The 16,484-nt window shown below is 44.6% G+C and overlaps 1 protein-coding gene across 1 annotated transcript in view; it reads right to left on the bottom strand.

The window, feature by feature from the left end:
- LOC121276872 (amyloid-beta A4 precursor protein-binding family A member 1-like) overlaps positions 1–16,484 on the bottom strand; it is a 157,356-nt gene that overhangs the window by 9,082 nt on the left and 131,790 nt on the right. The window contains exons 9-12 of the mRNA XM_041185463.1: positions 14,343–14,522; positions 9,840–10,052; positions 6,346–6,465; positions 2,721–2,861 (exon numbers count right to left, since the gene is read on the bottom strand). Coding sequence (XP_041041397.1) covers positions 2,721–2,861; positions 6,346–6,465; positions 9,840–10,052; positions 14,343–14,522 — 654 coding nt within the window. The remainder of the gene's footprint in view (positions 1–2,720; positions 2,862–6,345; positions 6,466–9,839; positions 10,053–14,342; positions 14,523–16,484) is intronic.

Raw genomic sequence — 16,484 nt, 5'->3', positions numbered from 1 at the left:
GTTCTGGTGTAGCAGTCTGGACAGTTTCATAGACATTTATGCTCCACATCTCCTCACCTCCCTCCTTCACCTCACCCCATTAATCTATCCTCCTATTCATTTCTCGCTCGTACTTATCTAGTTTCCACTTAAATGCATCTGTTTGCTTCAACCACTTCCTGTGGTAGCGAATTCCACATTCTCACCACTCTCTGGATAAAGAAGTTTCTCCTGAATTCCCAATTGGATTTATTAGCAGCAAACACCTCTTGAAATGGAACTGGATCACAGCACAATGGGTGATGCCATGGAACACGGAGAGTTCTACCTCCCTAAGAGGATAGACAGAGCCTCTGTTTAACATCTCATCTGAAAAACGGCATCTCTGGAAGTGCAGCTCTTGCTCAGCACTGCACTAGGAGTGTCAACATGGATTCATTTACTCAAGTGTCTAGGTTGGGATTTGATCCAATGAACTTCAGGCTCAAAGGCAAGGGAGTGCTACCCACTAAGCCACACTTGTAGACTCATGCTAGGAACTGTAGTCCTTTGTAGCTGAAGGTTGTGAGTCATTAGCAGTGAAGGAAGAATACTTCTGCAATATTGATATTTGTCTTAGAATTACAATTTCCTCCTTTCCTGCTGAAGGCAGTAGGGCATTGGTCTAAGGGACCACTGTCATTGAGCTTGCAGAGTGAGGACAGAGCAGTTATACAACTGTGCACAGAATGGCAGCTGAGATGATCGTTGCTTTAATCAATGTCTACACACTCACTTTTCCACATGGGGTAATGGATGCCAGTCAGGAGCTCGGGGTTAATTACCTCATCTACCTTATACCCCATCCCTAACCTAAAAACTAACCCTGCAACTAGAATGCTGCCCTAACATTCCCTTAACTCAATAGGGTTAAACTCTTGGATCTTGGTCCCAAATTACACATCAGTGCAAATCGTGGAATAGCATGGCGTAGAAGGAAGCCATTAAGCCCTTTGAGATGGGGTTGCTCTTGCAAAGAGCTGGCACTGACACGAGGGGTCAAATGGTCTCCTTCTGTGCCGCTGCCATTCCATCAGTCAGCACTGGCTCTTTGCTAGTGCGATCCAGTTAGTTTCGCTCCCCAGCTCTTTCCCTAAATCCTTGCAACTTTTTCTGCTTCAAATATTTGTCCGACTCCCTATCAAAATTGAATCTGTATTCATCATCCTCTCAGGCAATGCACTCCAGGTCACAGCTACTTATTGTGCAAAGAAAGCTTTCCCGCATGATGTTTGTTTTCTTTTTGCCAGTCACCTTAAATCTTTGCCTCTGGTTATCAACCCTTCAGCCAATGGAAACAGTCTCTCTTTAATCCACAAAACCCTTCACTGCTGCTGCAAGCTGCTACACAGAGTTCTGGGTCTTTTCCCACAGGGACCAAACAGAGGAAAGATTTATTCTAAGCTGCAATTGGCCAGGTAAACTCAAGGAAAACTGCTCACACAGTTACCCATGCTGCCACCAGAGGGGGAATAAGAAAAAAGGCAAAACATCTCCTGAAAACTAAACATGGACACTGCAGCAGAAGATGACCATTCAGCACCTCCAGCCTGTCCTATCGTTTAATTAGATTAAGGCTGATCTGTATCTTAATTCCATCTACCAGCCTTGGTTATGTAACCCTTAATCTCCTTACCAAACAAACATCTACGAATCTCAGTTTTGAAATTTTCAGTTGGCCCCCAGCCTCAGCATCTTTTTGGGGTGGAGGGAGTTCTAGATTTCCACTCCCCTTTGTGTGAAGCACAAGACATCACCCCTGAGCTGTCAGGCCCCAATTTTAAGATTAAGCCCCATTATTTGGGATTACCCCAGTTGAGGAAATAGTTTCTCCCTATCTAGCCTATGAATCTACCCCACCATCTCTAAGGCACAAGTCAGGAATGTGATGGAATACTCCCCACTTGCCTGGATGAGTGCAGCTCCAACAACACTCAAGAAGCTTGACACCATCCAGGAAAAGCGGCCCGATTGATTGAGACCCCTTCCACAAACATTCACTCCCTCCACCACCAACGCACTGTAGCAGCAGTATGTACCATCTACAAGATGCACTGCAGGAATTCACCAAAGTTCCTTTGACAGCACCTTCCAAACCCATGGCCACTGCCATCTAGAAGGACAAGGGCAGCAGACACATGGGAACACCACCAACTGGAAGTTCCCCTCCAAGCCACACACCATCCTGACTTGGAAATATATCGCCGCTTCTTCACTGTCGCTGGGTCAAAATCCTGGAACTCCCTCCCTAACAGCACTGTGGGTATACCTACATCACATGGACTGCAGTGGTTCAAGAAGGCAGCTCACCATCACCTTCTCAAGGGCAATTAGGGATGGGCAATAAACGCTGGCCCAGCCAGTGAAGACCATATCCCGAGAACGAATAGAAAAAAAGAAATCCCTTAATCCCCTGTACTGAAGGGAATACAAGCTGATTCTATGCAGCCTGCCCTCTCAAGTTAACCCTTCTAGCCTTGTAATTATTCTGGTGAATCTGCACTGCACCTCCTCCAAAGCCAATATCTCCTTCCTGAGGTGCAGTGACCAGATACAATACCACTCAGTAATCATTTTCTGTCGCGATCAGAATCTCTTTATTTTGATTACTCTTAACTAAATTACTTAAAGAATAACAACAGAACAGCGGGAAGTACATAAGCTGCCTTAGTTACTGATTGAAATACACAGATCACCCTTACCTCACCAACTGCATTGGACAGAATGTGGACTATCTTTTCATGAGGTGTTGCAACGACACTTTGCCCATTGATCTCTATGATTCGATGGCCAACCCTCACGCCTCCGCGCTCTGCAATTCCTCCTCGCATAAGGCTACAGATCTGAAATTTGTTTGGAGAGCAGTCATTAATCTCTGCACGGGGATGCAGTCCACAAACATTAAATGTACCTTCAATTTCATCAGGAGCTTTGGCCATGGTCAAAAACAGGTAACTGGACAAAATGAAGCTCCTGTTGAGGGTAACCAACTCTCCAGGCTTGGCCTGGAGTTTCTAGGGTTTGAGGATTAATTTGGACACTGCTTTGTGCAAAAAGAAATGGGAGAAAAATTGTTGAGACCAGAAAGAGTGTTTTTCTTCCCCCACTTTTTTGCACACTCATTTGATAACAGCTGCTTGGTAGTACCGAAGTGGAATATTGCTGAAGAGAGAGATATGTTGCTGAAGTTTTTCATCTTGCACTCATCAGGACAAACACAAGAATGCCAAATTTCAAACAAGCACTACAATTTTTATTAAAGGTAAAAAGGGTGCTGATTTATTAGTTATAAGATTATTGGAAATGAGGAGAAAGGGCTGTTTGACTAACAGCCAAGAATTATCGAACCAGTGGTAACAAATAGTCTATCTGCTTTCCAATTGGTTGGAGGAAGGTGGGGCTCAGACGTGTTGGGTGACCAACGGCAGGCGTGTGGGGGTCATATGATGAAACCTTCAGGACTACGGCCAACCAGAGTCAGCAAGCGCACTCCTAGCCGTCAAAGGATTTATAAAAACAGCGTGAGAAGCAACAAAAATTTGAGAGCAGAGCTGTTATAAGAACGGGGTGACAATCAGCAAGAGTTTGAGGAATTCGGGCACAGGCTCCACATTATGTTCCACCCACTCACTGGAATCAGTGGGAAATCACAGGGAGTGAGTGGCCAGAATCCTAACAAGTAATCCCGACAGAACGGCCTCCTAGCTGTGAACTCCGTTTTGTAAAATTACCCCTTAAATGTTGCAGTGCATCATAAGAAGTGCATCATCACCAAAACAAAAAAAACCCTGCACACCTCTCTGTAATCCCCAGGAGAGCTTCAATTTTAGCTTAGATAATGTGAAGTTCTTCTCGTTTAAGGTAAGGCTATGTAAGAAGCACAGGCAGCCTAACCTATTGCTCTACGATGTCAGCGCATTGCAGAGATCATGACTGACAGCTACTCAATGCATATTCACTCCATGCCTAGCACCTACAGACACCCCCCAAAATACATGTGTTAAAAGTAGCCAGACTGATACATACAGTAATTTATTTTGAAAGGTTTGGAGACTTAGTTATATATCTAGCCTCCCATTTAACAAGTTACCCCTGCCCCCAACCCCAAACTCATTTGGGTTCCTGCACCCCATACATTTTTGTGGCCAACAGAGGATAGCCTATTCCTAACTTACATCAATAACCTTGAAGAGCGACCAAGAATCAGCTGCCTTATGACATGTCAGCTGTGGCCAATGCCCTCAACTGAGGAGGCAGGGGGTTGTGGGTTCAAGCCCCACCCCAGAGACTTGAGCACAAGATTTAGGCTGACTCAGTGCAGTACTGAGGGTGTGCCACACTGTTGGCGGCCCCATTTTTCAAAAGAGGTTTTAAATCGAGGCCCTTTTTGCCCTCTCAGGTGGATGTAAAAGATCCCACTGTCACCATTTCAACGAAGAGCTTGTGAATTCTCCATAACCTCCGATCAGCATCACCATAAACAGACTTCCTGGTCAGCACCACATTGCTGTGTACAAATTGCTTCCAACATCACAACCGTGAGTACACTTCAAAAATATTTCATTGGCTTTGCGATATTGCAGGAAATGTTAATTCACATTCAAATGTCTATAGTGTGCTACCTTTAGAATGTACCGTATAATATTATTGCAGATTGTGGCATACACGTCAAGCCGTTGTATAAATTGACGCATCTTTTCAGCCCCAAACAAGATGGGCGGGATTTTATGACCCCACCCGTCACCGGGGTATCCGCTCCTGCCAAACATCAATGGACTTTTGGCTGGGTTGCCGAATCCCCTGTGGCGAGTCCTGGCATGATAGGGCCGGAAAATCCCAGCTTTTTTTGCAGGTGCTCAGCATGTAAGTTGACCTCTCTTTTTCAGCCACCACCATGCTATCCTTGCAATGGTGGCCAGCCCCAATCTTCCCAACTGACAAATCGACGCTTTACTTACTGGTCCAGGATCTCGGAGTTTTAACAGCACAGAAGGAGGCCATTCAGCCCATCGTGTACCTTATAATTGGGTGCAATGGATCAAGCAAGGCGACTCGGGCCATGTTGCAAAGACAGACAGTAGTTTAAGACATGCCCACACAGAGCAGATCCCGTGTGGTGAGTTACGAAGATGGGGGCCAAGCACTCCCATACTGACGGTTCACTTTTATACTTGGCATATAAGTTGGCCCCTATTTTTGGAAGGATTTTTCAAGGCTTCACTTAAGGTCAACTTAAACACCGAGACATCTATGGTAAATCTTGACCATCATTACAGTGTACTATTTCAGGGTAAAGACAGTTGGTTTTAGTCAGTTATTGGAAGAATTCCATTTGTCTGGCTTCAATATTGAATGACATGCAATTCGCTTCCAAATAAAATTCAAAAATAACCACTGCCTTACAGCAACATGATAATTTAATTCTTGAATCCTCATCGCTGTTTTCATGAAAAAAAAAACCGTCTGGTAAATGCTCACAGACGAGGAATGTGAGCAAGCTGGAACACATGTGACGAGATCACTTTGCACAAAATCTTGCTCACGCAATTGGCACAAGCCTTGTCCTGTGTCCAAGGCTGACTGAAGAGTTTGCCATACAGAAGGATGTGGACGAGATTTGGAAATCAGGCTCGGAAATGGAGTTAAGAAACATTTCAATAATATTTTGTATTAAGGAGCTGGAGTTAATAATTTGCCGTCCAGTTTGTGGGGTGCAGCAGGGGAGTTCTCCTTGGTGCACTGGCCAAAAATGATTCCTCAACAAACGTTACCTGAACAAGTTATATGGTCATTTCTCTCATTGCTGCAGCATTCTATGCCCTTTCGCCTATCACCCATGTGTTTGAAAGAGCTATCCAGTTAATCCCACTCCCCCCTGCTCTTACCCCAACCCTGCAATTTCTTCCTTCAAATTCCCTATTGTTTCCTCATCTCCTCTCTAGTTCATTTGCCAATTACATTAATCTGTGTTCCTCTGGTTACCAACCCACCTGCCACTGCAACCAGTTTCTCCTTATTTACTTAATCAAAACCCTTCAAGAGTTTGAATGCTTCTATCAAACCTCCCCTTAACTTTCTTTGTTCTAAGGAGAATAACTCCAGTTTGTGGGAGCTTTGCACAAATTGTCGGTGGCTGTGAGGTGCTCTGCGATTGTTAAAAGCATTTAATACAAGTCTTTCTTTCTCCCTGACAAAATGCAAGATCACTATCCATTATCATCCCTTGATTAATGCTAGCGCATCTCCCACAGAATTGAGCCTTAGTGCTTTCCTGCTCTTTTGTGCAGATGGCCCTTCACCGAACCCAAAGGACATGATTCCACTTACAATGCCATTCTGGACACTGAAACCCAGCTGGTAGCGAAGGTCTGGTCTTCTAATTAGCACCGTAGTGACAGGCGGGCATCGCACAATGTTCAGTTTCACCCGAGATTGGTTCTTCAAACCCTTCATTTACAAAAAAAACATGAAACTAGTTATTTCTTCAATAAACTGGGACCTATGTTGGTCAAAAAACTAGCAAGCAAGACTGAGGCCAATGTGTAATCACATTTCACCCATCGTTGTCTGACTGATTCCCTAGCAAATAGTCGCTTGGGAGTATAGAACTTGAGTATTGCTGAAAAAACAGACATGTTGACGCCCACTTGCCAACCAATCAACACTCTCTTCACATGCAGTATAAGTTTTTGGTTTCCCCTTATACTGGTATTCTTGTGAAGTATCCTGATGAGTCCAAGGTGGAAAGCTTCGACATGTCTTTTTCCAGCAAAACTCAGATTCCCCAGCAACTCTTCCAGCTTCTGAAGGTGTCCCTCCACCTCTATGCTTATCACTGACATCCTGTCAAGAGCCATAACCCAAAGATATGGCTGCCTGAGGGCTCAACAACAACTTACAATTCCAGTATATAGTAACGGTTCCACATAGCAAACTGTCCCAATAAGCTCGGGAAGAAATCAAGGTTCAGGGCGATGTGGTCTGAAGGCATGTTGGGAGCTGAAGATTTGAAGGAAGATTCTGAAGGATAGGAAGGATAGTGAGGGTGCAGGAGCAGAGAGACCTGGGTGTATATAAGCCTTTGAAGGGGGCAGGACAGTTTAAGAGAGCAGTTAATAAAGCATACAGTATTCCAGGCTTTATTAATAGAGGTGCAGAGTACAAAATCAAGGAGATTATGTTAAGTTAAATGGAATACTGGTTTGGCCTCAACTGGAGCACTGCATGCAGTTCTGGGCACCACATTTTAGGAAAGATGCGAAAGTATTGCAGAGAGTGGAGAAAAGATTCACGAGAATGGTACTAGGAATGAGGAACTTCAGTTATGTAGATAGACTGGAGAAGTTGGGACAGTTTTCCTTGAAGAAGGGAAAGTTGAGAGGAGATTTGATAGAAATGAACTAGTGGCACAAATAAAGGTAAATGATTTTGATCTAATCACCATTACAGAGACATGGTTACAAGGTGACCAAGGTTGGGAAATAAATTTTCCAAGGTACACAATATTTCAGAAAGACAGACAGAATGGCAAAGGAGGAAGGATAGCCCTGATAGTAAAGGATGACATAAGGACATTAGTGAGAAAGGATCTGACCCCATAAGATCATGAAGTTGAATCAGTATGGGTGGAAATTGGGAATAACAAGAGTCAGAAAACACTGGTGGGAGAGTTTATAGGCCCCCAGCAGCTTTATACTGTTGGACAGATCATTAAACAAGGAATTATTGGAGCTTGTAACAATGGCACTGTAATAGTTATGGGGAATTTTAATCTTCATTGACTAGGACAATCAAATTGGTAAGAGTGGTCTAGAAGATGAGTTTGAAGAATGTTGTGACTCTTTCTTGGAGCAATTTGTTGTGGCACTGACTAGACATAAAGCTGTCTTAGATCTAGCATTGTGCAATGAAGCAGGGTTAATTATCAACATCACAGTAAAAGATTCATTGGCAAATAGTGATAATACTGATGAACTCCATGTTAAGTTTGAAAGTGACATATTTCAATCACAAACAAGAATCTTAAACTTAGACAAAGTCAATTACGTAGGTATGAAGGGAGAACTCGCTAAAATTAATTGGGTAAATAGACTAAAAGGTACAGAGGTAAATGAACAGTGGGAAATATTTAAAGAAACAATTCAAAATGTTCAACATGAGAAACTTTTTCAAAGTGAGTGGTTAGGATCTGGAATGCGCTGCCTGAGAGCGTGCAGGAGGCAGGGTCGATCGAGGCATTCAAGAGGGAATTGGATTATTATCTGAAAAGGAAGAATGTCCAGGGTTATGGGGAGAAAGTGGGGAGTGGCAGTAGGTGAATTGCTGCTTTGGAGAGCAAGTGCAGATACAATGGGCTGAATGGCCTCCTCTGTGTTGTAACCATTCTGTGATTCTGTTTTGAGGGTGGGGCTCTTCTGATGGAATTCTTCAGCACACCGTGAAACAAAATGGGGTGCAAAATAAGTCCGCTGTTCACTGTAGCCTAGGATAGGTGAAGATTGCAGAGATAGGGTGTAGTGAGAATGTGGAGGAATCTGAAAATAAGGACCAGGATTCTGGAGGCACTGTACTGAGAGGCAGGAGCCAATACAGGCAGGAGCTAGGACAACTAGCATGGGGAGGGGTAAAGTGGAGGGGGTGGTCTGCATATAGCTAGAAAAGGGGCTGTGGGAAATGATTCTGGTGCAACGTTTCTGACTGAAGTTGAAAAGGATGACTTTTGTCTTGCTGTTGGATTGAAGCTCCAGTTCTGGCTGATCACAGAATCTTCACACTGCAGAAGGAGGCTATTCAGTCTGATGTCAAAGCTGCTGTTGGGTATGCAGTCAGCCAGCAGAGTGCAAACTGTGGAGGTGAAGATAGTGGTAGACCGGCAGACAGTACTTGGCATCATGAAAAAGCTAACATTACTGAGGGGACACACAAAGATGAGAAATATGAAACAGCCATTGAAGACATACAGGTCTTTTGGGACAAATAGGAATAGTACTGTGACAGTGTTTTGCCACCAAGACAGGCTACAAAGAGGCAATAATGGAGTATCAGTGTAACAAGCTGCACTGAGGCCTGGTGAGTTAAAAGTCAGTATCCAACACACCCAATTTTAATTCTGCTTCATTGGGGAATATCTAGGAGGGTGGGGAGCAGTGCCTGAGGGATTTCAGTGCTGGGAAATCCACCAGCCCCAATCATTTTCCCTTGCTAGTTAGCAAGAAAATGAAAAGGAACTGCATTAAATCCTGGCTTCGGATAAATTCCCCAGCAAGTGTGGCCTCAGAGCAGGGTGTATATAGTGGATAAATACTTTACTGGGCTAGTAATTCAGGGACCTGGACTAGTGGCCCAGAGCCGAGCTCATATCCCACCCAATATTCCCAATAAAGGAATTTAAATTCCGTTCATTAAATGAATCGGGAATTGAAAGCTCGTCTCTGTAAGGGTGACCATGAAACTATCGATTGTTGTAAAAACCCATCAGGTTCACTAATGCCCTTTGGGGAGGAAATCTGCCGTCCTTACCCGGTCTGGCCTACATGTGACTCCAGACCCACAGGAATAGGGTTGGCTCTCAACTGCCCTCTGAAATGGCCGAGCAAGCCACTCAATTGTATTCAGGAAGGCTAGCCACCAACTTCCCAAGGGTAAGTAGGGATGGGTAATAAATGCAGGCCTTGCCACATCCAATGGCTGCATTAAAAGCACCACCAATTTTGACCAGGACCACAGAGTGAGGGCCCGAGATATATGACAAATACCAAGTACTGATCATACCTCTTTCTCCAACGATATCTATCATTATGTTTAAATAGTGGATAATGTACCTTTATGATGCTCTGACAGGTGGACAGTGGGAGTCCCACCAGGCTGGTGCCATTGATAGACATGATCTGGTCCCCAATGTTCAACTTTCCAGACTTTTCTGCTGGGCCGGCATGCATCATATTTGCGATGATCACAGTGGGCAGTATGGAGCCCCAGCCAGACTCAACGATCACTAAACCCAATATTTCACCTTTCTGCTTATCAACATGAACCTGGCAAGAGGAACACAAGAAAGGAATGACATCAACAAATGCTTTCCTGTTTAAATAACCAAAGACATAGGAACAATATGATCCTGGCAAATCTGTGATCTAACTCTCTTTGCCTCTTACCCCTTAATACCTTTAGATTACAAAAATCTATTAATCTATTAATCTCACAGTTTAAATTAACATTTGACCTAGCATCATTTGCTATTTGCAGAAGAGTTCCAAACCTCTACCAAACTTAGTGTTTTGAAGTGTTTCCTAATTTCACTCCTGTACAGCCTGGTTTGCATTCTGAGACAATAGGCCTGGATTTTGGCTACCCTAGCAGGCACCGCAAGTTGGGAAATGTGAGATTTTTGCTGGGGGGGTGGGTGGTGTGTGTGTGTGTGTCTGGTGGTGGGAGGGGGGCGGGGTTGGGGTTGGGGGGGGTTTGTGTACAAGATAGAGTTGATCCTGGAAGCAGAACTCAGGCAGCTACGGGGACAGTTGAGTATAGGCATGGGCTGGTTAGAAGGCTTTGGTTCTCTGGTACTCTCTCTCAATTGTTTTAGAAGTCGTTAGGCTCTCTAGCCCTCACACTCCCTCAGCCCCTTCCATCCATCCAGCCTCCCAGTGACACTTCATACCCTCCATGCCAACTCAATACCAACTCATGCTCCCCACCCACCACCATCGACCTTCATACCATTCATCCACCTCCATAGCCAGTAACCCATCATCCTCCATGGATGGAGATGCAAAAAAATTCTAACAATCTAATACAATTCTCACAGCTACACACTTGTTAGTGAAAAATAGTCCCATTGATAAAGTCCATTCAAAGCTTTTAAATCTCATTAACCTCAAAAAACAAACTTCTATTCAGAGCACCGCATCAAAGACAGTTAATCCTTTAATAGCGTTTTTAATCTGTCAATCAAACTGTGAACTCAGAACTCCCTATTGAGATAATTGAAGCTTTTGAAACTCAGCCAAGTATTCATAATGGCATAATCATAGCTCTTGGGAAATTGTCCACAAGAGCTCTATTGAAACTGCATGATCAGGTGTTACTGTCCCTTCTAACTTATGCCTGTCAATCAAAGCATTCCAGCAAGGGCTTTGTTTTAACTCTCACTGACTATTGCAGCCTGTTTTTCTTTAAGTTTAAAAAGTGGGTCATTTAAAAACCGTCAGATCATGATGGTTATACAGACCTCATCCACCCTTCAAGAGCATTTACGCCTGTTCCATCAAGTCGTGACTCCCACAATGTGGGTTCAGGTCCTTGCAACATGAAAAATGGGGTCTGTTTGAACTCAGCATGGCCTTGCTGAGTTTAGGTTTCTCTCCAGTGTGATTCGCCCGCACCTCCCTCCCCTACTGGCAAAAATTGGAACTGTCAGAAATGGGGGGTGGGGCTTTGGCATCTGGGTCTTGCCCGGCATTTTTATTGGTCCGCAGAGTCTTCCCAGCTCTGTAAAAATCTGGCCCTATATGTATCTAGACATCCAATTTTTACCATCAATGTACATGGAGCCCTAAATCTCTTTGGACATCCAGGTGTTTTTACTTACGATGGAGTCCAAAACTAGGGTAATAAATATAAGACACTCACCAATAAATCCAATAGGGAATTCAGGAGAAATCTCTACAGAAAGTGGTGAGAATGTGGAGCTCGCTACCGCAGACAGTGGTTGAGGTGAATGGCATAGATGCATTTAAGGGGAAGGTAGAAAAGCACATGAGGGAGAAATGAATAAAAGGATATGCCGACAGGATGAGATGACGTAGAATTGGAGAAGTAGATTGACTTTCCTTTATGAAATACTCTTGACTATCAATAGAATTTTACAACACAGAAACCAGCCATTCGGCCCAACAGGTCCATGCCACTGTTTACACTCCACATGGGCCTCCTCCCATCTTACTTCATCTGACCCTATTAAGTCTTCTATCCACTCAGCCACGATCTAAGTGAATGGTGGAACAGACTCAAGGGGTCAAGTGGCTTATCACAGGTTCTTTGTATTCCTTTCTCTCTTTCACTCAATCAGCTTCCCCTCAAATCCTACTTGCCTTAACCCCTCCTCACGATTCCTCACTGTAAGGCTTCAGCCTGAATTCAATCCATTGAAGCCAGTGCATAGAAAACCAGGTGGGTTCCATAAAGATGCAGCTTCACCAGATTACCACCCTGACCATGAAGAGAGGAAGTCTACAGGACTTTTCATCAGAATGCCAATGAAGGGACATCTTGACCTGAAATATTACCTGAGTTTCTCTCCACAGATGCTGCCAGGCCTGCTGAGTATTCCCGGCACCTTTTGCTTTTATTTCAGATTTTCAGCGTTTGGCTTTAGTAGAGAGAAAGTCCATCCTGGTGTCATTAACATCAGACATGATAAACTTTTATAAAGACCGGTTGGGCCTCGGCTGGAATACTGGGTCCAATTCCAGACGCCACACTTTAGGGAGGATGTCAAGGCCTTGGAGAGGATGCGGAGAATATTTACTAGAATGGGACCAGAGATGGAGGGACAACAATTATGTGGAGAGACTGCAGAAGCTGGGATTGTTCTCCTTAGAGCAGAGAAGGCGTGAATTAATAGAGGTGTTCAAAGTCATAAAGGATTTTGATAAGAGTCTCCACTGGCAGAGGTTTGGTAACTAGAGGGCACAGATTTAGTATATTTGGCAAAAAAGTCAGCAAGTTGTTGTAATCTGGAACATGCTGCCTGAAAGAACAGTGGAAGCAGATTCAATATCAAAATCCTGGAACTCCCTCCCTATCAGCACTTTGGGTGTACCTACACCACAGGGACTGCAGCGGTTCAAGAAGGCAGCTCACCACCACCTTCTCAAGGGCAATTAGGGATGGGAAATAAATGCTGGTCCAGCCAGTGAAGCCCACATCCCGTGAATTAATTAAAGGAAAGTAACTTTCAAAAGGGAACTGGATAGACACTTAAAAAATCAGACTGCAGGGGCTATGGGGAAAGAGCAGGGGGAGTTGGACTATTTGGATAGCTCTTTTCAAAGAGGTGGCAGAGGCAATGATAGGACGAGTGGCCTCCTGTGCTATATATTTTGATAATTCCTTGACTTCTAGTTGGCAAAAAATAGTCAGAGAAAATAAGAAAGGGAGAGAATGTGACTGAATGAATTCCCCGGGCGGCCGGGGGTTCTCCGGATTTGCAAACAACATAGATCCAGATCGTCTAATTTTGAATTTCAAAAGAAATCCTCAATGTGAAGAGGTTCTAAAGACGATAAATAATGAAATATTTCATCCAACCTTTAACATGACACTTGGACTATCACAGTATAAGATTATGGCCTGAATTTCACACTTGCAGTGTACGCCAATTCAGTGGGACCGGTAGGGGGCTCGCAGTATGCTGTTGCTGGCAATCTGCCCCTGAACGCAATTTCACGCCAGCTACTTAACGGCCAGCCAGTGTGAAACGCGCTGAGAAAGCCTCAGTGCTGCCGGGGGGTGGGGTCGAGGGGGGTGAAGAGGGCCGGCACTGACAGAAGTGAGGGTACGGGTGGGCACTTCTAGCGAGCTCTTTGAAGGCAGCCAGCTGCTGCGGAGCTGCCTCAGGGAGCTGCAGACCCGAGCAGATTAAACAGGAAGAGAAAAAGTGCAGCAAACCGTGTCTGTGCAGCACATTCAAGCGCATGCCAGCAGAGCTCAGAAAACATCAGTCTCCAAATCAAATTTTGAAATCATATTTCACCCCAGACGTTTCATCCTGCCCTTGGATGAGGTTTTGTTAAAAGCGAGCTGCCTGCCTGTTTTACACGGGCAACGTAAAATAGTGGGCAAAAGGGTTTTTAATGGCCATAATTGGCCCCGTAATTGTTGGCAGACACAGCTCTGGTTCCCGCATGTGCCTACTGACCTTAATATTGCTTGCATGCACGATGATGTCGGGACGCCTGCCCGACGTCATTTCCCACAATTTCCCGTGCGTTTGGGTCTGGCGCCCGCCCGCCTGATTAATGTAAGATTCTGGCCTAGGTGTAGAAGCTTTCCCAGTCTAATCTCCACCCCACCCCCATCATAACTCTCAGGTGTGAGCTGTGACCTCCCCATAACATTACACTGCAACACACCTCAATAACTCTTTAAAAATCAGAACACGACTGCACTGTGACATAGACTCAAAGTTCTTTTTCTTCAATGCAAGGGAGGATCACACAGTCAGAAAAAGTTCTAAAACACTGTTCCCTCTTTATCTGCCTGTCATAAGAGAGTCACCACATATGTGCTATTATTAAGGGGAAACCCACAAAAATCACACATACTTCCTTGCAATTTTCCGACTTTGAAAAGTGAATCAGGTCGTCATTGTACATGTCCTGAGTGTTGAGGAGGTCACTGTATTCTTTCTGGCTCAAATCTTCTGGATTAATGCCGTTCGCTCGCAGGAACTCCTGATAAGCAACGCTAAAAGCTTGTCCTATAGACTGAGCTATTAACTGGGCCTGTGGAGAAGAAAGAAGGGAAGAATCATAATTACACAGAACCTGCGCCAAACTTGGCATAATTAGGATTACAGGATTACGATAAGATGGTATCAGTTTCGTGCTTCTCTTACAAGAAAACAAGCAGTTAAAGTACCATGGCAAGTCTCTTCCCTGCCGTTAAACAACGATTCTCAAGAGATCTTCCATCAAAACTAGCAATATATAACGGCCTCAAGTGACAATGTCTAACATCTGCCCTTAATACTTGTTAACACAAGAGTCTCTTAAGTTTGTTTATAGTCTGATCCATGGTTTTTGTGGGGATGGGAGAACAGGGGAGTGGCAAAAGAAACAAAATAGAAACTTGGCAACAAGGAAGCAGCGACTTATTTGAAAAAGCACTGATGCTATGGAAACCATGAGCTATCTATCACCTCACACAGACAACTACGTGCCTCGCAGCATTAATGAGTGCACATCACCATCAGGAGATATGTGCGGTGGGTAATGAAGGAATGAGCTGAAAAAGAAGAGGGAATCGGAAGTAATTATTTAACTGGTGGGCAAACTTCATTCAGGAAAGTCTTACAGGTTCGGCTGATGGCTCTGCTGAAGTTCCACCCCCACCCACCCACTCGCATTAGGAGAAAGGCTGCCATGTTCTACCTCAACAACAACTTGCATCTATACAGTGCCTTTAACATGGTCAAAGGTCCCAAGGCGTTTCACAGGGAGTGATGATCAAACAAAATTTGACACCAAGCCGCAATAGGAAAATGTGGGTGACCTAAAGCTTGGTCAAAAAGGTAGTTTTTAAGGAGCGCCATTAAGGGGGAGAGAGGCAGAGAGGTTTAGGGGGGGAGAGAGAGAGAGAGGCAGAGAGGTTTAGGGGGGGAGAGAGAGAGAGAGGCAGAGAGGTTTAGGGAGAGAGAAAGAGAGAGAGAGAGAGAGAGAGGCGGAGAGGTTTAGGGATAGAATTCCAGAGCTTAGGATCTAGGCAGTTGAAGCTATGGCCGCCAATGGTAGAGTGATGGAAATCGGGAAAGTGCAAGAGGCCGGAACGGGGGGAGATGCAGAGATCTGAGGGTGTGGAGCGGGAGAAGAATATAGAGGTCAGGGTAAATCTTCCGGTTTGTATAGCATAGTGCAATAATGGGTGGTCCATCAGCCAGGGAATTGGGAAGCCTCTCCTACTCTTTCAAACACTCATTTAGCTCCTATACATTTTCAATGCTGTCAGCTTTTCTGTTACACTTCCATAGCCCCTGGTTTCCTTTATTCACCACACCCCTCTCCACTTCCAATCGTTCAGACCTCATCAGCAGTACAACAACTTGTATTTATATAGCGCCTTTAGCAAAATGAAACGCCCCAAGGTGTTTCACTGCGGCATCATAAAGCAAAGTTCGACACACAAGGAGATATTAAGATAGATGTCGATGGGTAGCTTTTAGAAAGCGTCTTAAAGGAGGTGAGAGACACAGAGGCGGAGAGGTTTAGGGAGATAGTTCCAAAGTTTAGGGCCCAGGTAGTTGAAGGCATGGTGGAGCAATTAAAACTGGGGATGGTCAAGAGGCCAGAATTAGAGCAGCGCAGCTATTCTGGAGGATTGTAGGGCTGGAGGAGATTACAGAGATAGAGCGGGGCGAAGCCATGAGGGATTTGAAAACAAGGGTGGGAATTTTAAAAATGCAGACATTGCTTAACCAGGACACGATGTGGATCAGTAAGCGCTAGGGTGAATGGGGATGAGTGAATTGAACTTGGTGCGAGTTTGGACACAGCCAGCAGAGTTTTGGATGAGTTCAGGTTTATGAAGGTAAAACGTAGGCAGATGGCTCGGAGTGCGTGTTGAAGTGGTCAACTCTAGAGGTTGCAAAGGCATGGCTCAGGGTTTCAGCAGTTGGTAAACTGAGGCGAGATGGCATCGTGCGATGTTACAGAGATGGAAATAGATGGTTTTGGTAATGTCGTGGATGT

This window comes from Carcharodon carcharias, chromosome 4, assembly GCF_017639515.1.
Source record: "Carcharodon carcharias isolate sCarCar2 chromosome 4, sCarCar2.pri, whole genome shotgun sequence".
Lineage (NCBI taxonomy): Eukaryota > Metazoa > Chordata > Chondrichthyes > Lamniformes > Lamnidae > Carcharodon > Carcharodon carcharias.
This window is presented reverse-complemented; position numbering and strand designations above follow the sequence as displayed.